This window comes from Anopheles marshallii, chromosome 3, assembly GCF_943734725.1.
Source record: "Anopheles marshallii chromosome 3, idAnoMarsDA_429_01, whole genome shotgun sequence".
Taxonomy (NCBI): domain Eukaryota; kingdom Metazoa; phylum Arthropoda; class Insecta; order Diptera; family Culicidae; genus Anopheles; species Anopheles marshallii.
The window spans coordinates 8,193,766-8,218,808 of NC_071327.1; the positions used below are offsets into that span (position 1 = coordinate 8,193,766).

General features: G+C 43.9%; 1 protein-coding gene across 1 annotated transcript in view; it reads left to right on the forward strand.

Moving 5' to 3' along the window:
- The first annotated feature begins 1,207 nt into the window (after positions 1-1,207).
- The window catches only part of LOC128716178 (uncharacterized), a 104,815-nt gene continuing 80,979 nt past the window's right edge, over positions 1,208-25,043 (forward strand). The window contains exons 1-4 of the mRNA XM_053811099.1: positions 1,208-1,866; positions 14,502-14,603; positions 15,345-15,433; positions 24,739-24,840. Coding sequence (XP_053667074.1) covers positions 1,208-1,866; positions 14,502-14,603; positions 15,345-15,433; positions 24,739-24,840 — 952 coding nt within the window. The remainder of the gene's footprint in view (positions 1,867-14,501; positions 14,604-15,344; positions 15,434-24,738; positions 24,841-25,043) is intronic.

Below are 25,043 nucleotides of genomic sequence, written 5' to 3' on the forward strand. Positions count from 1 at the left end.
CTCGTTAGTGCCGGGTTTCGCAACGAATCCATTCCCACCCACCCTCGTTGTGCATCTGTATGCAAATGCGGCAACAACGGAAATGCACATTAAAAGGGTTTAATTAACACCATATTTAACATTTCTCCGCTCTCGCCAGTAAACAAAACGGCGGCTCGGTTCTGGTTCGAACAGCTTTAATGGTTTTCCTGGATGAATTTAGTGCTTTTGTTTTCCATCTGCTTGATTAATACGTGGTGAAACTGGCAGCGTGTAAACAATCGCACACAGATGTGTGCGCATCACGCGGAAGAAAGGATTTGCGATGAAACAATAAAACTATTTAATGTGTGCCAGTATCGCCATCCCGTTCTCGTTGGGTGGAAATGATCCTTCGGGCGGTATTTCTCCCCAAAAAAAAAACAAACAGATATTTAGTTTGTGTATTTAACGGTCGCAACGAATTGATATCATTTATTTACGATATCGATACTGATAAGAGGCGAGCGAGGAGGAGTTGTCTAGCAAAACGCGGTAGATTTATGTTGCCGCCAATTTGTGGATTGGTCGGAAGAGCGAGTGTGGTGGTGGTAAATTCGGTTTGAACACCATCAGGGTCGCCGGCACGATGCGCAATCCATAGTCTGCATCGTCTCGCATACCAACCCATTAACCTCAAATACCATCGGCCATCAATTTTCAATCAACCTAGAGCGAAATTAAATTTTAAACGCCATGCCCCGCTGAAATGTTGTGTTAATCACTATCCTGTTACCATTTTCCCTCCGTCGCATCTTCGTATAATCATGTTTCTCTCTCTCTCTCTCTCTTCCATTTTCAGATAACACCCCACTATTCCGTGCGGTCGCTGCTGTTTGGTGTTTGGTTAAAGCCCACTTTTTTGTTGCGTTTTTGTTCATTACCCCGGAAGCTGTCCATTTGACCGATGGCCGAACGACCGCAAATGATTAACGAGCCATAATATTGAAATCACCTGACAGTGGGCACATAAATTTACTTGCCCGGGCACGTAATGGGTTTGGGGTGAGTTTGGTGCGGTTACGGCCTAAGAAAACACTTCCGCCAAGAAAAACACACCACGAACGAGTGCTTTTGTTTACGAAACGCCAGCCTCGAACGGATTGTGGAAGTGCACGGCATACGCGAAACGCGGTAGTGCTGCCGCGTCAAAAGCACGCCCTGCAATGTACGAACATCCGGTACGGTTATGTTGAGTGGTTCGGTCCGGTTTCGCAGCGTGCGATCTCCGATGTTCGCAGCGGTGCTCTGCGTGCACGATCGTCTGCTGCTACTGCTCGTGCTGCTGACGTCCTTTGGATGTGGCGAGCTCGGTTCGGCCCAGACCGGTTTGATCCGGGTGGAGCACGAACAGGGACCGGCCCTGTCGGCATCGTCGCAGCTGTGCGGCGGCAGTACGCTTACCGCACCGCACGGTGTCATCTCCACGCCCAACTTTCCCGCCCGGTTCCCGGTACCGATCAGCTGCACCTGGATCATCGACGCATCGGCCATTGTCGGTGCGAACGTGTCGATCGTGCTGTACCTTACGCAGCAGTACGTACTCGGCGGATTGCGGTTCACCGAGTACATGTACTACAGTGACGACTACAAGGTGCCGAGCATGAACGTGTACGAGTTGAGCGAGGACGACGTGACCAGCGTGCCGTGGATACGGTTTAACAGTCCGTACCTGGAGGTACGATTCACCATGGACAGCTTGTACGGGACACATCTGCGTGCGCTCGATCGGCTGTTGGATGTGTACGGGTTCAACATCACGTATGAGGTGGACACGGTTAAGCCTCACACATGTAACGCGCTGCGTTGCCGGTTTCTTGGCAACTGTTACGCGAAGCAGGATTTCTCGTAAGTATCTCATGCTTGTATTGCTTTTTTTCGGGAACATTTAGGTTGTGGAGTAATCCATCGTTGTAAATTGAAGTTTTACGAGATATCTATCAAGTTATTTAAACCTTCGGTCTGTATCTTTTACTTACTATTGTCGATTTTATTTTATTAGTTGGATGATTACCACAAACTTAAAGCTTGGCACATGGTCCAAGCTTTGAAAAATCTTCCAAGCATTTTCCAACATAAGTGCCCATTTTATCCTTTGGAGTTTTAGGACATTTTGACATGTTCCAGGCATGACCTGGTGTTCGACAGGAGTTATTTTGAAGGAGTATAATGTGACTTGTTCACTGGGTTTTGTAAACCTTACCCATTTAGAGATCCTTGTTGTTCATGACGTTCAAGTCTAGTATTTCCCATCAAACGATGTCTTATCTCTCCAGGACATCCTCAATGTCGGTATCTCTTGGGATAGTGATCAGATTTTACCATGGGATATTTTTTCTTCTGATATATATATTTTTTATTTGAGATACATTAAATATAACAGTCTTCTGTAACTATTCAAGGATCTCTGGCATCTTCAAGACTCTTGGAAAAGAAGGACGAAATATTAAGGGACGATAATAAAACAAATTAAAGAAAATCATGTCAACAACTTTAGATAAACAATTACATTATCTTTCAAAATATTTTGATAAATTGAAGTGCCATACTTAGCAGATGTCTCGTTTGACGTTTAGCGTTCATCAGCAGATGGCATTATCTATGCAGTCTTTCAAATTCTAGAAAAATGCTCCGCGCAACAGACATTTCTTGGAAGAAAAAGGTCCAGAAAGTATCCCACCGTAGCTGGTGGAACAAAAAACTCGCTTCACCGTGCCGTACAGCATCGTAATTGCTGCGGATGAAAAGTTTTTCACCCATCGACATTAGCGCAGGCACGTCCCAACATTTCCAACCGTAAGACAACCTGTCAAAACATTCGTGCTTGTTAATTTATTTCAATTGCGTCACAACGGTGCCGCAGACGTAGCACTGCCCATTCATTATCACTTCGACAGGACACGTGTCCTGCGACAGCAAACGTTCCTTCACACCTTTCTTTGTCCCATTTCTGGTTACCAATTATTCGGTAATTGGCAGAGCGTGTGCCGGTTTCGTTTCGAGGAAAAACGGGTGGTTCTATTACTTGGAACGCACCACAAGACGGCCCGCTATGATGCCATTTTGTTGTCAGTGCTGCCGGCAGATGAAGGTCCTTGAAGTCTTTGTTGTGGCTTGAAGCGTGAAGCGATGTCACGGTAGTATGCTCCGCCGCCTATCCCATACGAAGAGCGTGCGATTGTTAGCTAAACGTTAGCAGAGCGGTTGGTTTGCCGCTCTAGCATTAGCGTAGCCATCGAGAGCCTGCAATTAGTGCGTTCGATCCAGAAGACAGACAACGTGAGGGTTGACTTAAGCTTCTACCCAGTAATTTTACCTTCGTGCAATCGTTCTAATCGTTTAATGCTTCGGGTACTTCGGTGGTACTTCACGGAGAAGGTAAATTAAGCTCCCCCAGGTCGCTTCTTGGCGAAACGGTTGGCTTTGCATCTGCCTGGTGGTCGCACGCACTTACACGAGCACGTATCAATTTCATCTGCAGTTGTGTTTATCTCGTACTGCCGACCAACCGACACATCTGGTCAAGACGTGAGAAGGCGAACCCGGTACGGTCAGAGGTGTACCCATGCCGTGCAATTATCCTATCAAGATCATCGTCTACGTTTTGTGGTTTACGAGCTGCCTGGGAAGCGAGACCATCTTACCGCAAGTCCAGATAATTGCACACTGCAGCTCTTTTTTCCCATCTTCCGGTGCCTCCGAAATGAAGCTAATTAAAACAATTTACGCAACAGTGTGTTTTGCCGTGCCGGTGCCGGACGGACACGATCACCGTAGACGAGCGGCTGACAAGTAAAGCTTGTGGTTGCCCCCATGGAGAAAAGCAACGGAAGAAAAGCACAAACATTAGCATTAACACCTCCGAAAGCATTGACGGTACGGGCAACGGTGACGAAGTTGTCGACGGCACAATGCGGTACGAACTTGAGGCATTCAGCCAACCAAGTGTTGCCTTGGCGTCAGAGCAGAAAAGAAGAAGCGCCCAGGATGTTCGCTGCAACACGCTACTGGCAGTAAATTGCCATCGTGCCGAAACGAATGACAGGGATTTATTCCCCATTTCCTGATGCGCTTTTGCATGCTCGGCTCGGGCATCTTGAGCGACCATTTTCACACCGCAAGAAATTTCACAGCTCGCAAGAGCCATGTCGACCGTGGTGAGGTGACACGCTTCCCGAAGACATATGCATGCTATCAACGGGTAGCGGCATACCAAGCCCTAGCACATCCCGCATGTCATCGGGGTGAGCAAATGTGTCCGAGCAGCCGAGATGGGGAGGGCGGAAAAAGAAACCAAATATGTCACGGAGCAAAATATGTTCTTGTCATTCGCGCACCACCCCCGGGCACAAGCTACCGCCTTCGGCCCGGCGAGGCTGCTTTGGGTGGCGCGTTGGTTCCGTTTGTCGTACCGGCACGATGCCGCTTTTCCGGGAAAGGCCAACGGTTGGGTAAATATTTTACCGCGTCGAAGAATGTCGCCGGAGATGGTACACCGTGTGCGGACCGTGTGTAAACATTTGTGCTGGTACAATGTTGGCAGAGTGTTACCATTTTTCCGGGGTGTTATGGTGTAATGTGTGTGTGAGAACGGTATGCTTAGCATGTTTAGCAGTGGCCGATTCTCTCGAAGCGATGCGAAAACGAACGGCAGATGCGATGAATAAGTAAAGCTAACTCCTTGCATTCTTGATTGTTATTCATCCGGGATTCCGTTCGTTTCGGATGGCAAATGCTGTGCCGCCAACGGTGGGGGCGGGGTTGCAATTGAAAAGTTAAACGCAAAATTTAAAGCACCCGATTGCACGTCCAGTTGCGAGATTTTTCAAACCTGCCGAGCAGAAATTTCATGAAAAGCAGTTGCAGTAAAAAGGGAGTTGGCTTCTTGGTACAAAACAAAACGACTTATTTTCACTTTCATTCCTCAGCGGCAGCTCGTATTTGAAGGTTCCGAAAACTCCGAGTGCCCGGCAGAAGAAAAACTTCACTCCCGGGAAAACCACCACTTCATCTTCATCGGACGCAAAAAGCCGCACAAAATTGACTTGCCTGCCTTGAGTGAGCGGATTGCAAATATAAACCACACCGTGCCGGAGCTAACCCCAGGAGTCATTGGCACGAGGCTAGGAAAAGCCGTCCGAAATTATGTTCCTCAATTATCGCGCACCAATCGTGGCTGCAAACCCGGTCGACCCGGTATCCCGGGAAGCTTTTCTCGGACTTTTCCTATCCCCCAGTTGTGAAATGAGTTCGGGAAATTTTCTTTCCCTTCCAACCACCTTTCACCGTGTTTCGGCACGGACTGTGAAGCAGCTGTGAGTGAGGTTCAAGTTTATCCATTATTCTTCCCCGATGGCGGTAAGATTTTTGGCTCACCAGCCAGTAGGTCAAGATCTTACCTCTGTGCGCAACGGATGCGAATAGAAGCTTGCGAGGAACGCGGGTGTTGTGCTTCGTATTTTGCGCTTGTACCAGTTTTACGACTCCATAACGCTTTTACCGCTACATTTGGACGTGTTTCTTAGGGCCAGCAGGTGATGCTACCATTGCAGTTGTTCATCTGTTCGTCTTGTCAGAATTGTGCGGTCTCCATCAGTGTCAATTTCATATCCGCTGGCACCTGCCGTGTGATAACAGCGTTGTGCTTTTTGGCTTTCTTTTTGTGATTTTTTTTTAAGCGCACACCATTATTCATGTTGCAGATGTTTTTGTTTCGTTTGGACGGTACAAATAGAGGGAAACTAGTTTTTTTTTCATAAAGTTTCAGCATTAAACTACTATTTGTATTATGTCTTGACTTGATGCCCAAGGGAAAACAAGTCCAAAATCTTGTAGTTTACGCGAGAGATTCATTTCTGTAGATGATTTAAAGATAATCCAGTTAATTCAACACGTTCGGGAAAAAGGAAGTAAGGTGTTTCTTAGTACCTTATTTCTTTTTCTTATAAAAGTTACAATTGCAATCGTAGTGAACTGAGAAGAGGTAAATAAAATGTGTCCGTGATATTTAAACGAATTCTACATCAAATTTGATACTCTCCTGCTACCTACCTGCAGTGCTATGTGGTTTTACTGTGTTTGTTTTAAAGTTTTGTTTGTGATTGATCTTATCATATTAAATTTTTATATAATGTTATATGATATTATGATCTTATAAGAGATTTCTATATTAAGAGTTGTTAGAGGAATTAGCAGATAGTACAAACTTCGAAAATTCCTTTTTTCCAGTTTTTTTTAAATCCTACGTCTAAGAACGGTTCAAAGCTTCTCTTCTTCCCTATTGAGATTTTGCTCTGCTCTACTCTCTGCATCTGATTAAACATCTTTCAATAGTACTTCCAGCAGTCAGTTTTCTCTCGTATACCATTGTAAGATCTTCTTACGAAAGCGTAACAAGCAGTAACAATCGACTTAAGGGATGTCTTATTAAGACGATCGTTAAACAAACACTTCGGTGGGAAGTGTTGCTTGCAAAGACACGAAAACGTACAACAGCTTCGACAATATGAAACAAGCGCAAACTTTCACTTCGTGAGTAATTTTCGTACTAAAACACATTAATTAATAATCACTCCTTCCCAACTTATCACTTTTCCAATAACTCATCCTCATCATGTTTTTCGAGAAAAAAAATACACTTTATCAAAAATCGAGATAGAGATATTGCTTCGGCAAATTAAAAATACATTACGTTCCAGCAGCAAACGATTAAACTTTGCCAAACCGACCTCAGCGAACCTTCCGGTAACCTGAGGTCATATTCGTTTTGCATTATACATGATAAATTCAGTCCCGCATTCGGCGAAAGTGCTGCAAAAGGATTTTGATTCCGGGTGGAAGAATTTTCCACTCCGTTCAACCGGAGCACCGGAAGTAGATGCTGCTGATGACTTTACCAGCATTGCCGGGAGTACGCACGGCAAAAAGCCGGAAGCATCTTTGAAGCGGTTGCCGCTTGCCTTACTGCTGTAAAGGATTATCCCGTTTGCAGTTCGTACGCATCATACCACCGGCACCTTACTTCTTTTACATTTCCGGTTGGCTCGGGAAAAACCAAAAATCCTCCGCAGATCATTTATTCATGCAACGGGTGTCCCTCCGTACGGTTCGGGCGTAGAATTCAGGTCGACAGGATACGGGAGCTGATGCAGAACTTCACCCAGGTTGCTTCGTAGCTCATCATAGATGCTTCCGGTAGGGTTTCGTGGACGAGGCTGCGAGGTCGCTGATGTGTCTTCCGGAAACCCCGAGCCACTGCGTAACTATTCTCGACCACGAAGAGACGAACGGAAGTTTGGTGTTTTTGTGCGCCTCTCCTTCGCAGAAAGGAAACTACTAAATGACGCATGGGAAATGGGCCAACCCCTTCAGGGTAGGAAGTCGTTAGAAAGCTGACCGACCGGGATGCCTTTGATGTTGCTGCAAATCGTTGAGTGGTGGCCGGGTTTCATTACGAATGCAGTTTTGATTTATGCAACTCATTTCCCGATGCATAAACGGTTGCAATGGCCAGGAGCGTTCGACACGGACGTGTAAGTGTGAACGGAGGTTTGTTTTTTTTTGTTTGGTTTTGGCCAGCCTTCGTCCCTTTTGGCTCGTTTGAAGTGCAAAATGTTTATATTCATACATGCAGATTGGAGTATTGGAGATCAAAATTCAATTTCTCCCCAACTGCCACATCACATGGGTTGCAAGTCGAAGGTTTTAAGTATTCTTTGCGTTTGATGCCTTCTTCGCAAGATTCCACCGATACGAGGTGGTACAAAATTCGATGAACTTTTTTATCGTTATTGGTGTACCATCGTTTGCCGATATGCTCGTCGCACCATTAGACTTAAGTCGTCCAATTACGACACGGGTACGCGCACCGAACGGACGTGTCTAATTCAACCAGGAGGGTTTTTTTCTCTATCGTGCCAACCATTAAAGCGAATCGAATCATTTCAATTCCCTCTCATATCACACTCGCAAAGTCTGCTTTACGGTAATTCCTGCAACCATCAGCAGCGCAGCAGCACCGATTAACGGGGCAAACATTAGGATTTTGCCGAACTTAAACCCCTTGTACGGCGCAAGGCAATCAAAAGCCACCCGAGCTTAAGCTCGCAAACGATGCATTATTGGTGCTTAAATAACACACGTTCCGGCACGTACTGCTGCTAAATACGATGCCTCGAATCAAGCACTGTTTGCTCGTGAAACAGAGAAAGAGGGCGAAATGCAAACCCGAAAGGGCTGTGTGCTCTTTTGATAGCAATCAAGCATGCGTCCTTTCCAATCATTTATCTCGTCTGATAAGCCGGGCGAGAAGGTGTTACGGTTCGGGTTGGCATCGAATGCAGTTACCTTGGTTCTGCCCGCCTGCTCGCTTGCCACCCACCGCTAACCAACACATGCACCATACACTTATTTTGTGCTTTCGAATGAAGAATTATGCATGAACCAACTGCTTCAACCGTAATCATTTATTTGTAAGAAACGATTTCGGGCAGGAAGCACAATCTGAGCTTTCCAAACCAACCATTTAAACCGATGCTCAACGTCTTTATGTAAAGGTTTATGTGGCTATGAGTATCTCTGGCCGTGTCAGTTGGAAGGCTCGTGCTGTACAATGGAACGCTGCTAAATCATACCACTACCTGCTGGATGATGCTTCGGTTTTGTGGTACAAATATACTGACCAACAACATGATAATCCTATTCGGCAAGTGGATGGGTTGGCTATTTATTACACACTACGAGAAAAAGTGGCTTCTGCCTGCTATTTTGACCCGAATGCTTGAGCCGAGCCTTCTGAAGGAGAAAATTTTAAGGTGCGTTGTATGCAGAGTGTTAAAGTGGTAGGAATTATCTGAATATAATTCCAGTTCTTTGTAAGCTTTGAAATGCATTTATTTATGAAGAAGCACTATGATTACAACTTTCGTTTTAAAACTCGTTTTATTATTATTTGAGTGTGGTGGATCTTGGCGAAAATCGTTTATTTTTGGTTGTGATTCTATGTTGCTTCATGATTCTATGTTATTCATAAACAAATTTCTTAAATATTAAGGCATTCAAACTTTTGTTCTGTCAATTTTTAGTTACCAAAGATATTGACATACAAAACAACAAAAGTAAGAAGCAATTCATGTGTCCCGAATTATTACATTACTTCATAAATTCGCATGAAATTCCATTTCTGCAATCACACGGTGCATGGTTAAAAGCGACTCACACGCATAGCACTGCATACAACCCATCTTCGGAATGATGTGTAACAGAAAATGGAGTAGAGAAGAGTGGAGAAAAATCTGTGAAATACCCGTATACATTGTTACTGCATTTACTGTTGCTATAGTTTGCTTTCTCGAGTGAAAAAATGCCATCCGTAACGCGGATAGTCATACATCAAACAAATGTGATAATGATGTATTTTGAATGCAGTTCATGATGGTGGCACATAGATCAAACGATGCAATGGCAGTGGCAATAGTGTGCATTATTTTTCCATGAAAATTCCGCAGTCAAAAGGGGATTGGATTTATTACATGCGTTTACAAGAATTTAGGTCAGCCCTTATCGATAACTTTAAAATTCAGTAAAATTTACAAATATTGCCTATAAAAATGCCAATAAATGGCGGGGATTTATGGATTGAACTGAATAAAGCAACGCAACCTACGAGAGGTACTTCCTGGTATCTTGGCTTATACAGACTGTTAAAGGTTTTGGTTCTTGACAAACTGGTCTCCGCCCGCGATTCTCAGTATTTTTGCTAGTTTGATACAATTCTTGATGTTTCAAACTATACACCAACTTATTGTTTCATAAACCATAACCATATCGTCCAGTTTTCTGTACATTTTTTTTTAACAAAAGTCTTTACAAATTTTTCCCTCCCATGCCGTATCATCAAACTATGAAAGGTGAACCCGAAACTCCTGGCACTGTCTCAATACGCTGGCTTAAGGTTGGCCAGTTATCCTTTATCTTTAACAATGGTACGAAAACAATGAAGTCAACCAGCAAAAGAAACCATGATTCAGGTTGATTTGCTATTGCACCTTACTCTGCGAACAGCAAAAACACTTACACTGCAACGTCCACATTGCTGTGTTGCCCTCATTTTACACAACATCCACGGCGTGCAAAACGTTCACTCATTCTCGCTCACTCGTTATTCCATCGCATTGTCCAAGGTGCAGACCCGGTTACGAACGTTTTAGCAAGAAGCGGCTATTGTTTAGTCATTTGCGCTTTTTTTCAGTCGGTTTACCTCCGTCACGCTCCGAACCCTTCCCGTGCCATAGAACACTCACGACTGGAGCACGATCGCATCCTTACCGTTGGACGGATATCCTATCCGGGGATAACACGGATGGTTACGTGCCGACGCTGACCGACGGATGGATAAATGTAGCACCAGTAATAATGAACCATTTTCGCGTCAACCGGGGGCGCTAATGGAACGTCACAAAACGCTGTCATTGTGATCGCTTTTTTCCCCCCCAGGAATGGTCCAAAGACGTGCCGTTGTTCGGTGACTCGAATGGTGTTTGCTGGATTGCTGCGAACGGCACAGTGCTGGATGGACGTTGGTTGCTTAAGGTAAACCATGTCTGCACGTGTTTTATGATGCTTTACTGCTTTAAGATACGAAGCATTTGTTTTGGTTGGAAGGAAAAAAACACAGATATGGTCTGCGGAAATGATTTCTTTGTATAGTAATATTTTGCCCCAAAAGAAACATAATTGTTATATAAAATTGTATTTTTTTGTTTAATTTTATAATTTTAGTTAAAGAAGCATGCTTGGAGATCTAACTAAATCGTTAAATGATGAATTTTCTTTAAGAATCGACTTTCCTGGACATTTATACATCATTCTACTCGTCATACTGCAAATAGCCTCTAATGCGCCCTAAAATATCAAGTGTCGTACAACTGTGCACTAGACATGAAAACAGCATCGTTCAAACAAACAATCTTTAACCGTGGATCGTTTACGTTGCGCACGTGCGAACATTTTTGCTCCATTTGTCACAAACGATCTTGCGGGCGAACCGTTTTCCTGAACTACCGTATCGAAAGGATAAATTGATAGTACGCGACTTGAGGTTCCAGAAGGTGTACAGATCAATGCATGGCGACATCCACCATGTCTTCATGTATTTGCCGAAATGAGGCGGAAAATGATATTACGCGCCACGGCTGATTGTATGGCCGATTCAGATGACACCGACGTGTGCTGGGGTGCTGCTTGTCCGCTAAGCGTTTAATGGCGCTTGAGGCCATTTTCTCACCCACGGTCATGAATTAAAACGCATCAACATCCCGGACACGGACGCACAAGGAACGATACCACGATAAGGGACATCGATTCCGTGTGATGTGCCGAGAAGTTGGGGTCATTTATTACCCGCCATCCGTACTCCGTACTCCCGCCGTTTTGTAGGTGGAAAAGAACAACACAGAACAACAGCAAAAAATGGCCAAGCGGACGGGAAGGAAGCAAGAAAAATGGCCTTTGCGCGACTCGCCCACCACTGCTGATGGGGTGGACATGTGATGCCGATGCGGCCATTTCTGGCAGTGACGTACGAGTGTCGAGCAATGATTCGTTAATAAATTATGTGCTTCCCGGTTTTGTGGGCTCACCCGGGTCGGTAAACTAATGGCACTGCCGGGTGGTAGCGATGAGACGCAAAAATGAACCCAACCACACGCCTACACACACGCTACACCGGGACAATTTGTGTGGCGAGCTGTTGATTAACATCGTGATTCGTTCCAGCCAGTGTTTGAGTTTTATTTGTTCTCTCCTTCAACGGTTGTCGCTCATTTTACGCAAAACGTTTCCTTGTTTTTTTTTGTGTAGGTTTGTTTTTATATGTCCATACAATGTTTATGCACACGTACGCGGTGGCGGTTTGTTCACCGACGACTTTATCATCTCGATGACACTTGACTCGATTATGATTCGCGTTGATTGTTATGCACAAAACGGGCATACACACACACGCCCGTCTCAACGGGGGGTTGGACAAGGGCTGTGGACCATTAAATGCTCCGTCCAGAAAACCACACTCACCGGACAAGTGTGTAATGAAGTGGACACTGCACAGTGGTTTGCAGCTGTCCGGCTTTGTCCGGCTCAGACGGCAACGACGAGGACCGGTGACGGGACCGCTAAAAGTGTGATTACAATAATCGCACCCATTATGGAAATGATGGTTATTAATTATTGATTGAAACGAAACCGTATGCAAAGCAGGATGAATGTGCAGCCCTCTTGAGGTAGTTTTAAATATGCACGATGGAGAATTTGCTGCTGTAAATTATTGCACTGAGCCTTTAATGCAGTTCCTGGTTGCATTGACATACCAATGTTCAGCTTTGTCTTTGCTGTAGAAAATTATCGAGATAAAGCTGTGTTATTGTCTTTAAATTGAAATGTTTCAAACAGTCATCATCGTTGGATGTAGATCACATTCAAGAATTGATTCTTTCTCCCTTTCACTTGTAGGAAGTTTAATTTTAAATGATTAAAGGCCATTGTTTGGAACAATATTCGTTACATTTGTGCACTTTGAAAGATGGAATTGTTTTGAGCGTTAAGAATCATCCCCAAACAATCCATCAATGCCATTATTTACACTATGTTTATTGCGTGCTTAAAACTTTTTCTATGCATGGAATTTATTCTAAGATACTTAAATGTCAAACCACGCACGCTCGTAGAAAGGTAAATAAATGCTGAATGAAATTTCCCTCACTTGCACAGCGAATTTTAACTTCTTAACAATTGTTCCACAGTGCCACGAACAACACCCAACAAACTCAAACTCAAGAGCATTTTTTTTGAGCGCATGCTAAAAAACTTTTCTCCGCAAACGCAATTGAAATCCTTCAGCGCCATCCCTGAAGCGGCCAGATGGCTTTAGGTTTAGCTTGAAAGCGCCCCCTTTTTTCCGAATCATCCCTTTTCGCTGTGTGCATTGGAGCCGTACCTTAAGCAGCAGCTAAAGGATTACATGCTGCCCGTCGGATGTTCGGACAGGATTTGTCGCGTCTCCAGTTTTGCACCCGTCAGCCGTCTAACGAATCGTCACAAATTGAATTTCTTACTCCACCGAGACAATGCGTGGGCCCGAAAAGGCGGCAAAGGAAAACACGTTTCCCACAAAGTCAAAGTCCCAGTGAGTGAAAAAAAAAACATCCTCGAAAGGATGCGGCTTGTGGTCGCGAAAGAATGTGAATTCATTTGTCTCCCCTGAGGGACGAAGCAAGTGAGAAAGAAACGAAACATAAAAAAACACACACACAAAACACCGTAAAAGTCGCTGTTGTGAGCGAAAATATCCAACAAACAGATGGTAAACCCATTGGGGTCAAATGAACCTTCCTTTCTTCCTTTTCTTTTAAAAGGAAAACAAAATGGTACTACAATGGGCGACGAAAGGGAAAAGAGAGAAAGAATGGAACCAGACAACCGCAAGCGTATGCTGGCTGGTGCGTAAGAGGTCCGTACGATGATCGCGGCACATTTGCTTTCTCACCGCAACTTCACCCGGGTTTTCACGCCTGTGCAATCCTCAACCCGGAACAGGCCCCTAATCTTGGCTGGTGAACATAGACAACAGCTCCAAACAACAGCTCGAAATGGGAAAAGTAAAAGCGATGCTAATGCGGTACGCGGACTCTCTCACACACACACACACGCACACAGGACGCACACTCACCAAGAATGAATATTCATGAAAGCACAATAAATTTCGCCGCAAAGTTAATAAAAATAGATTTACTGACGCGCAAACTGGTTCGGCAAAATGTCAATGGCGGACACGGTGGCTTTAGACCGTTGCGAGGCAAAAAGGTGTGAGGCTGAACTTATTTGCTTTACACCATTGGTAAAAGCGATTGAAGCGGTGTGTGTGTGTGTGTTTACGTGAGAGAACGAAGGAGCTTTTCCAACTTGTGGTAACTTCAAGCATGATTGTCACTTCGAAGGTATGTCAATCGGCTCGATGCAAGTAATTTTGAATTCTTTCTTGTCACATTTGTCAGGTAGAGGGGTTTCTTGCGCGACAGAAAGCAAGGATTAAGCCATCGTGGTGTCCTTTATCGAGGGTTTGCCAAACACCTGTCCAGGATGGATGCCACGACGGTTTAGAGCCACAAAACTGTTTCCTTCAAACAGTTGCACTTCATCGATTTTTCGACTTGAATTTAACAACGCTTTTCCCATGATTTTCCAGTGATCGGAAAATGCATGGTACGTTTTCTTCCGCACTTACCGATTCCGGTGTACCACATCCGCTTGTACAAACGTACCGCGCAGCATTAAAAGGACACGGTTTTTTTCCGCCGTCATTCTTTGCGTTGGAATTTCGCTTGTCAACGGGTCGTTTGCTTGCGAAGCCTAGCAATGAAAGTGTCCGCCGTGCCTGTGTTCGGTGCGATCGATTTAAATCCTTTTTGCTTTTCCACTTTTACTTCCAGATCGTACTACTGTGACTGCTATGCTGGATTTAGTGGTCCTGATTGTGGCGACGGTCCGCTCTGCAAGGACGCGAATGTTTGTGAAAATGGTGGCACGTGCAAGTAAGTGTTATGCTGCTAACGATTTGACGGAGTTTTTCCTGTTTTTTTAAAATCTTTTTTATTTCATTTTGACAGATGAAAAAAGTTTTATTGTTGCAGAATTTAGAACACATATTTTCGATTTTTGATATTGCTTTATGTTTTATTTCGCGAAGTATTTCAATTATCATGTTGACTAACGATTGTTCCCAGTTTGTTGTGAACTTGTTTATTGTCCTTTTTCTGTTAATTATGTGTTATAAATTTGAATGTTGGTTTGAAAGATGTAAATATGTTCTATGGAAAACATTCGTGTGTGTAACAACTTTTTTATCTAAGTTTATAATAATGATTCTCCAGGACCTTTCCGAAATAGTTCATTTTATACTTCATTTTATCATCCATCACCATGGGCTCCTCCATGGGTGAAATGTCCCATAATTTCCTGTTAATGATATACTGACATAACACTAATCGTTCGTTACCGCCCAACATTCACACGCACATTCCGGAACAGCTTTTAGCGTTAAATGCATGCTTCATCATTTTACACTTTATGAGATTGTCCTTTCGCTCCATCCGTCAACCACAACCGTACTTGGACCTGCAATATTAATGGTACACCAGTTCCTCGTCCTACTCCAGCCAAATAACCCATTCCTTCTGCCTCATTGTGTGTGTGTGTGTCGTAAAGCAGCAAACCTTCGCTCATTAACAAAACATAGGCGCTAAACAGAGCTTGTCATTCTACTGCTTTCGCAGGCACATCGGTGACAACGCCATCATCTGCATCTGCCCGGCCGGATATAAGGGCAAACGGTGTGAGATCAACGAGTACGACGAGGTCACAGGTAAGCGTGCACCGTCGGTAAATATCCTCCACACCAGCCCCAACCCGCGGATTGCCCTTGATGCATTGACGACGGTGGGAGGGATCGTCTTTTTCAAACATTCCACCGGCATACTAATTTTCTTCAACTCCTGCCCCCGCGCGGGGTGATGAATTTGCCCCGAAAGTGTTCGGGAAATGCTGATGAAAGAGGATTTTAATTAATTAGCCACTTTAACGACTGTCATCTTGCCACGATAATCTACCTCCTGTTGTGTGCAGGGCTTGTTGGTGCCCGGCCGTTTGAACACCGAACGGTAAACAGTGTAGTGATTTTCAAAATACCTTAAAATTTGAGAGAATTTAAGTTTGTTTGTGAATTTTGCATGAGAATTCTTTTTGCCCACTGAGAAGCTTAGCCGTAAGAGAAGCTAAGGGTTACATATTGATGGCACACTTTTTATATTAAAGAGCACACTTTGAACATGTTTTCAAGGTTACTGCGTTCAACATCAGCGCACGATGTCATCTACTGTGGCAAAATATAATGGTGTGATATTTTCTCCCCTAATGGAAGATGTCCCACTTTCCGACAGATTGTACAAAGCTTCCTCTTCCTATCGTCTTGAAATTGAAAGTCCTTAGCGCACAGGTGCGTAACATGTAGCCGAACGTGTACATCACACGTCCACACTCAGTCATGTATCGTTCGTGGAAAACAATATCTTGCACTGGAGGTATCACATCGCAAAGACCTTCCCATCGTCAGCGCAGGCAAACGGAACCCCGGGACAAAGGGTGCCAACTTGTCATACTAATAAAAGCTGTTCTCAATCATGTTGCTCGAATGTACACCACCAGACCACTGCACTTTCCATCTGCCACACCGGTGCCGGCTAGCTTACCCCGTCGACCTGAAATTCATAGAAACTGATTTTATGTACAAAATACACGCACCCTCCCAAGAGGAAGTGTGTTCCGTAGAGTGTCACAAGTAAATGGAGGCGCCCAGTACTACAAGCACGGTCGGAGCTTTATTCCGTTGAACAACGTTGGTCCTTCGGTAAAAACCCTCCGTACGTACCAGCAAACGAGGCAAAAATGGTCCTCACTTCCCGGCACTCATTTGGGGGAAGAGCGATTAAACGAAAATTCCGATAGAGGCCCCGGGAAATCTAAAGGATCTTCGTGGAAGCGGACCGCCCGGCAGCTGTGGCTGGGAAATGTCAGAAAATAATTTTGAAAACGAAACGAAATTGATTCTTATCTTTAATTAAATCAGCCCCTGCAACGTTCCCATACCGAGCGGCCGCTCTCAGTACTTAGACACCCAAGGGACTTGTTCGCATATTGAACACTTCCTGCCACCTGTCGTACCGGCCGGAACAGGCGGGTCGCCTTTTGAGGTCGGTTTCGGTTCGATGACTAGGGTCGGTGCTTGTTACATGCACACGATTCGTTTCGCTTGCCAAGACCCAAAACCTCCGCTTGTCAGAGAGCTTCCGGAAGTACAAGAAAGCAGGCGTCCTGTGGTTTGACAAGAAAAAAAGCTGTGTTTTTTGTTTAAGAATTCAAAGAAAATGAACACCAAGGGTCAAAGTATGGGTACCAATTTATGCTGGAAGATAGATGAGGGTGAAGGTGGATTATGTTTTGATGGGATTTTTATTTTACAAACGAAACAATATCGAATTTCTGGTCCACCGTCCAGTGCAACAAGATCATTAAAACTGACAAGCGTGTTGTGTTGAAATTTCCAAAATGAGGGGAATACGCTGCTTTGTATCAGGAGCTTTGCATGTGTAGTGTAAACAAAGAGCAGGCTCTCGTAATATTTTGAAACAAAATATTTATAATACATTTTTCTTATTGTTATCCTGCTGCAACGCATTTCAATGTTTTCTACTCCCCAAAAAGCATTAATTAACATGCACATGAAAATAACTCCAAAAACGTATCGAAGCTGATGAGGATGCCATCGCTTTTAAATGGTCACCGGGACGGTGTAATGGACGATGATCAAAGTTGTAAGCGAAACATTCGGTCGCACTTTGAAGCAATTAACTTGATTTAGTGCACTACCATTTCGCTGAGTTCCAGCCCGCTGCGGACGCACCATTGCAAAACGGTGCGCCGTGGAAATCAATCTAATCCAGCGCGCGCCGTTGCTTTAATTGAGTGTTATTTTATTGATTGACTCGGAACGAGCCTGGCGCTCATTAGGTGGCAATTAGTGATGACGAATGGCCGCTTGCTGGTTTCGCTCGGGCTCGAAAAAGTCAACTCGCGGATAGATGATACGAATCATTGATCTTCATTAATTAAAATGAATTGCTTAAAATGGATGTTCAGGAACGGTGGATTTGTGGAACGGTCCTGGGCCAGAATTTAGAATTGTTCCGTTTCGATTGAGAATCTAAAATTGAGGTTCAACCATTATTTTAAATTGTTACACCGAAAGAAAGCAACTGTCAGTTAACTCTGCGTGTAATTTTCCAGTTTGTGGATATTAAAATATTAAAAGGATTCTTTACGATCATTGTGGATTGATTCATCCTGTGTTGAGAATCAGACATAAGAACTGATAATTAGATACATATCAATATGTTGAAAATTTGAAGGCTGTCCACCAGAGAAAAATTTCACACACAATCATTCAATACATGAGGGTGACCGTTTTTTATAAGACAATCTGGCAGGTTTTATGAAATCAGTTTTGGTCTTCCAATATGGTTTTGGCGTACGCAATTGGTACAGAATTGGTTTACATCGAGCATATAATCGCTTTATCATGTAACTGTTTGCTACAGGGACAAATTGTAATATTTATAATCACTTCATACTTTCCCCGATACTCTTTTATATCTTCTTCCCACTTGAGGAAAATCAATTCCACCAAATGCATCTAAATACGATATGAATAATTCAACAAGTATTGTTTATGCATGGCCGGAACGAACTTCCGTTACGGTTCGGCTGTTGCTTCAATGCACGATCGAGTGGGCTCATTGAATTCATCGAAAAACGTAGGTTCGATTAAAATCACATTACAAACATACTACTCTCTCCGTTTGCGTAGAAGCTAAAGCTTGTGCACAAATACAAAGTTCGATGGTAGCATCAATATTGCTTTTGATGTTAGGGTCGATGACATCTTTACTGCGAATTGAAACGAGAAATTCTTCTCACTCTAACGATTTTCTCATACAGGAAAAGCCTCTCTGCATGTAGGCAGTATAATTTATAAAGCGAAAATGGTAACGGAAGCAAAAACGTTTGTGTGCATCTGTAGGCTCCATTCCCCACTTAAAGCAGCAGCAAGAAACCGGGTCAATGTTCTTCCCAACTGTCCCGCAATGTTGTGACCCACTGACTTCTTAACCGCCAGCAGCGATGATAAAAGTCATAAAAATGAATTTCACCCAAAAGTTATTAAGATGAAATTCAATAATTTTTATTAAGTTTGTTATATCCTCTTTGATAGTCGGTACTATGAGATCAAGATAACTCAGCCCTATCTTATTGCCTTTTGCTTCTGGTTCGATTCTGGTTTGGGGGGTGAACATTTTACCCTCTTTTAGACAACTTTGTAAACGTAATATACAACTTTTCGAAGATGGGGAAAAAAATACTCCACCATCCTGTGGACTGTCGTTCAAGCCAGATGCTCAGGTAGCGTCAGCTTGCAAAAAAGAAAAAATGGAAAATACCAACTTAACCATAAAGCTAGTCACCTACCAGTAAGTTCTCTGCCCGGGCTGCCCGAATGTAGAATACGTTGCGTACACATTTCAAAAAACTTGAATGAAAAACGTCTCCTCTACCAAAAAGGGAGGAGAAAAAAAAACTTTTCCACCACTTCAGCACTCCGAAAAGTGGCCGGGACGACCAGAATCGAGTTTCGTTTGTAGCGGCGAAGGCAAAATTTATGCCACTCAATGGTGACATTCACGGTGGAAAAAGCTGCATCGAGAGAAGAGGGAAAAAAATCACACACGAAGACATGGCGGTAGTGTACCTCGTCAACCACTTCACATTGTGGCACTTTTGCGTTGGATGGACGTGAGGTATGTTCGTCAGGTAGGTAGAATGTATTTCCTGCACCCTCTGTGTGTTTGTGATTCCGGTCATTCATTCATGGTGCTGGAATTTTCTATGAATCGATGAGGAATGTATTTTTTTATTGTAAATAATTGAAACAAGTTTCGATCAAAATTCTATATGCCGTGCTCGTTTGTGCATTACATTTTGTAACCAATCTGTATCGTTCTGTCCCCGATAGGTACACTTCAACGAGATCGAGAAAGTATTGGAGAGCCTTTTTGTTGCAAAAATCATGCTTGCTTACATTTCAATATTTTGAGTCAAGTGCACGGCATGGCATGACATACCTTCGTTTGGGTGGTTATTTTTTCTGACAAATGTTGACACGAGGATACAGGAATTTTTCGGACAGTAACAATTCGCTACAAAATTTTGAACATACGTCTATGTGGAATTTGTATGTTTTGGTATGCAAATAATAACTGAGGCTGTGAAAATGAATGAAGAATGAAACATTTTGAAGCTGGCTCAACATCGACTTCGATGATCTAAAACTGTTTTAATATCCTCAAACGTTTTACTTTTTAGATTTGATTCAGACATTCTCAATGCCTACATCAGATACCAGAATATTCCTTATGTAGGCTCCATCACTCATATTTGCTTCGTAGACCAACCATTACCATATATTCCATAAATCCCTTCGTTATCATCTATTATCCCAGCATTAGCCTATAATATTGCCAATAGCTCTTTCACAGAGGGCATGGGTTTCAAGTGCACCAAACCAAATGTTGTAACAAATGGTTTGAACTCTCCTCTTGACATCAACGTAATTATTTAGCATATGTTTTAATAAGGATTTCGTTTTTGAATGAACTTACAGCCATAGGTAATCAAAAGAATTACCTTGCTCTATTAACTATGTTACACAAAAACCCCTGCTTATCTTCCTAAAATTTCCTTTCAATATTTCTTTCCCGCCCGTTAAACTATTACTCTAAAAGGATTTCCTTACTCTAACAGGATCTTTCCGTGACTCTATATGCCACCGCATTGAAAACTATTGCAAACTTTCATTTTAATGCACCACCTTTTGGCTTTTGCGTGCTGGCCCGTTCTATTGCACAGCTCCGCTGCTGAAACCATCCAGCAAACCACCACCGCGAAGTTTGCAAAATAGGTATAAAATTTTAATTGGATTTGCAAAAGCTTAACTCAACAGGCAGACTGCTTAAGCCTCGCGTCAAGTCACGCCAACTTCACTTATTTCGGTGCCTAACAGCAGTACGACGAGGGAGACGATACAAGTGGCACGAAAAACGCAATAAACTCCGCTGTCGAAACACCTTCTTCTAGCGAACGCTGCATGTCAATTTTCCCAGCTGCCGGTACGGTGTGGCGCGTGTGTGTATGTGTGTATTTTCACACAAACACACCTTTCCATGGTTTACTGAAAAGCGCTTTATCAAAGCGTAGCACTTTCGCGGAGCAAATCTTTATATTGCCCCGCCTTATGCTTGTGCGTGTGCATTAAGAATATGCTGATGTCTGTGTGTGGCCTCATTTTCATGACTCCCGAAATGGGGTTCTTTTTTCTCGCTGCTATGGAAGAGTTCCACTGCCGGCGATCCACCAGTTGGTGGGTGTGCACGAGTGCGAAATGAATGCCACCGGCTGAAGCGCAAATGGTGAAGAAAAATCGTCGACCGGCCCCGGGTGGCACGCCGTAGCTGGAAGACAGCATGGGAAAGCATCTACTTTGCACTTCCTCATCAGCAAATTAACAAGATTTATTGCTGTTTTATTTGGGAAAGTTTCATAATTTATTACGACCACAAGGGCGACGTCTTGGCATTGCCGGGCCGTTTCGGGAAGGACGAATATTGTCACTCTCGCGCGTAGCAAAGATTTGCACCAACACTGCTGTTTGCCCAGGGTACGAAAGAGCGAGAAAGTTTGGCCCCGGGTGGTATGGTGGTAAAGAGCAGGAAAAAACCGTCGATCCACCTCGGTTGCATTGTTCGGACGGGGCTGGACGGAAACGGTCTCGAAATGCCATTTTAATCCACAAGAAATTGGCTAAACCGTTCGACTGGCTTCATCCTCCAGCTGTCAAGACGGCTCGGTCGGAAAGATTTTCTTTCGCTAAATCACGCCTGCAGGTTTGGGCCTGTAAAAGGAGGTGGAACGAAAACGAATACAAAACCTGTCCGACACGTTTCGGATTTGGGCCAAAAATTTGGCGACAAATGTTTCACCCCATCGATCGGAAGTCAATAATTCATTCCATCGAAAGATTGAATGTAGTGCTGCGTTTTGTGCCCGTACTTTTTGGTCGAGTTTTTTTAAGATTTTTTCCTACCTCCAGTGAAGACTCAGACCATGGATGTCAGGGCCTGAAACGAAAGGACGAAAAAAAAAACCCTCAGCCACCGGTGGAACTTTGTGCGTCGGAAGTGAAAACGACATTAATTATGTCGTAAATCAACTTTGGACAATACTTTCCATTCGACCGACCGATAAACCTTGCCAATGCTGGCCCGCCTGCTCTGCCCCGCGGATGGGAGGGATAATTGTGGCTAGGTGCGAAAAAGTTTTTCCTTTCACTGCAAACCAGCCCTTGAATGGGTTTTGTGAGGCACCCGGATAAGTCCCGGTAACCGGATGGAATCAACGCCAGGCGGTGATAAAATTTATATTTCTTCACCGCTACAGCAGTTGGTCTTGTTCGTCTTGTACAATCATGATGTTTGTAACAGGGTTTGGTGTTGTTTCGCGCACTTTTTTTTCGGGTTGTATTTTGTACCTTGCTGTTTGCGAACGAATAAATCGCGATATTTTGCAACCACAACATAATTTCCATTAGCGAAACTTTTGTTTGTGCTCTTTTGTGTTGCGGTCAATGGAGAAACACGGGAAAACTAAATTAATTTAGTTAATAATATGTCACCGTACGCAAGGTGCGCTAACTGCACATTTCAGTGTCTTGAAAAATAGCTCATTTAGATCGTAGAATTTCCCTACCGATGATTCAATAATCTTCAAAAAATCAAATCAAATTCTCAAATCTTCAAATGTGTCTATAAGCCTGTTAGGAAATTGGACCAAGTACGAAAGCTCAGCAAGAGTGATCAAAGGAGTAGAAATTTGATGACATTGTATAGAAATAGTTATGGAAACCCATCATTGGTATTGGTGGGATCAAGCAGAAAGAATACACTAGGAGTTAATTTCCTTCTTTGATCTTAAACTTAGTAGGCATTAGAGATACCATGGACAAAGCAAATTTAATTTTGGAATTTATATTGCTTTTCTGGAACGTTTCACTACAATAATGAAATGCCTTAGAATTTTAACATATTTAAGTGCTTCTTTAGTCGGATAAAAAACTAAGATACACCCTACAGTACGCTAAATAAGATGCATTATATTTACGCACTTATTTTTAGGGACGATGTAAGGTTCTCTGGAGAAACTCATCGCTCTCTGGGGAGATGAACAATGATATGTCACATTTGGTACCGCGTTTATCAAGCAACACCATGGGACCAATCTCATACATTTTCCAAACATATCACCTTATTAAAATATGGAGCGAAGTAATCACCTCCACATTACGACTGCCATAATTTTATACCAACTTTTCCATATTCTCCAGCCGGTAAAACATCATTCTAAACTGTGTTTCGCCTCGTTCCATCTACCAAAAATGACCCAAAGAAATAAAAATCTACATTCCTGCATTCTCTCACTTCCTCCCGGTGTGGAAGGACACACCCGAAAAGCTGAAATTGCTATTTTCTTTGCCCACCCAAACACCACCAACCAGCAAAAAAAAAAACCCATTTTCACGCTCGCAACGGTTCGGTTGGTTTTGGTGCCTTCGTTAAATATTTACCAACCAATGATTTATGCCTAGCGATGCGGGACCGCGCAGGTCCCATCCGATAGGAGCGTATCCGGCACACTTTTTTTTTCTTACCGTGCTCCAGGTATCTGAGTAACCGTGCGTAAATGACCAGCACCCCGGGTGGATGCCGGAGCGCTGATTGAGTGGAATCGGTCGTACAGCTGCCAAGCGGACGCCGAAACAAACACAACACTTTTACAGCCGCTTGCAGGCCCCGGGTGGCGTGAACCTTTAGTGGCGTAAGTTCATTTCCTACCGTACCGTATCCCCTATCGGGGCGGTGCAGGTAGCGATGAGCTCGATATGATAAGCATAAAATATAACAATACCATTACGTGCACCGATCCCATCCACCACGCAAACTCGAACGTGTCCCAGTCCCGATTCTTCATAAGTGTCTTGTGCGCCCGAAAAAAACGAATGCCAAGGGTTTTTTTTATGGCCAAAGATGGCCGGAAAGGAAAATAATCCTGAAGCGATTTATTCTGCATCCGACCGACCGACATTACGGCCGTTTGTACGGGTGGTCGTCATCATTAAACCACCACACAAGAGCGAAACGTCACGTCCAGCCGAATACAAGGCAAGGGCCGTATTTGTTGCGAAAGAAAAGATCGAGTTCCATATTCAGTGCATGGTAAATAAACCGTTTTGTTCACGGCTAATGATGATGTCACTGCCGTGCTGCTACTTCTCCTCCGCTCGACGTCTACATCAACCCATTTCGTTCTGATTCTATACCGCAAGCAGCGGTACAAATGCTTCCCATCTAGGCCAGCATGCGCTTCGTTTGGAACTTGTACGATTTCCTGCAGTGGGAGTATATTTTGTTTCCGTGTAAACTTCCCGCTTGCAGGGTTGGGTGAGGATGTCCCTCCATAAGTGGGGCAGCGTCCCGACATGGCAAAAGTTAAAGTGTCGAGTGAAGTTGTTCAAGTTCAAAGGAACGAAAGTGATCTCACTCACTCTATCCGTGCTGCTGACTTTCACCGAGTGACACCTTTAGTGAATGGCAGAGTTCCACATCGGTCGCATGCAAACCCGGTCCCGGTTTCCTACCCACCCAGCATCAGCGTCCGATGTATCGTTCGGAGCCTGCATCAAACTGTATCCTCAAGTTAATGGTCCATGGACTTGCGGCTCCCGTGCCGAAAGAAACTATTTTTAGCATTCTCTTTCCATATCATTCAACCTTCCGAGTGGAGTGGAGTTACGTAGTGTTTCGACCCATCACGTGTTCGCCACCACTCCCACTACTCCAACAATCAGCTACAGCAAAACTTACTGCGAAGGATGAAAATTTGACCAACTTTCTTACCGTTTTTTTTTCTCTTTCTCTCTCTCTCTCTCGTTTTTATCTCCTCCTACAGGATGCAATCTCGACAAGGAAGGCGACGACTGCTTTCGGCAGTGTATTTCACCCGGTGACAGTCTCGACGTGTGCCGCTGTGACCAGAGCATATCGTCCTCGAGTAAGTATCGAACCCTCTTGGGCGTTTCACTTCTTACTGCCACTCTCGCCACCCGTGATGCAACTGTTACAGCGATAACAGCAAAACAACAACTTCTCTCCTCTGCACGTGACAGGTGGGCCCAAGACATAACCCCCAAACCCAGCGGGAAGTTGGCAGGAAGCGATAAAGTTCAGATGTTTTACGTCCAGCACAGATGAAAC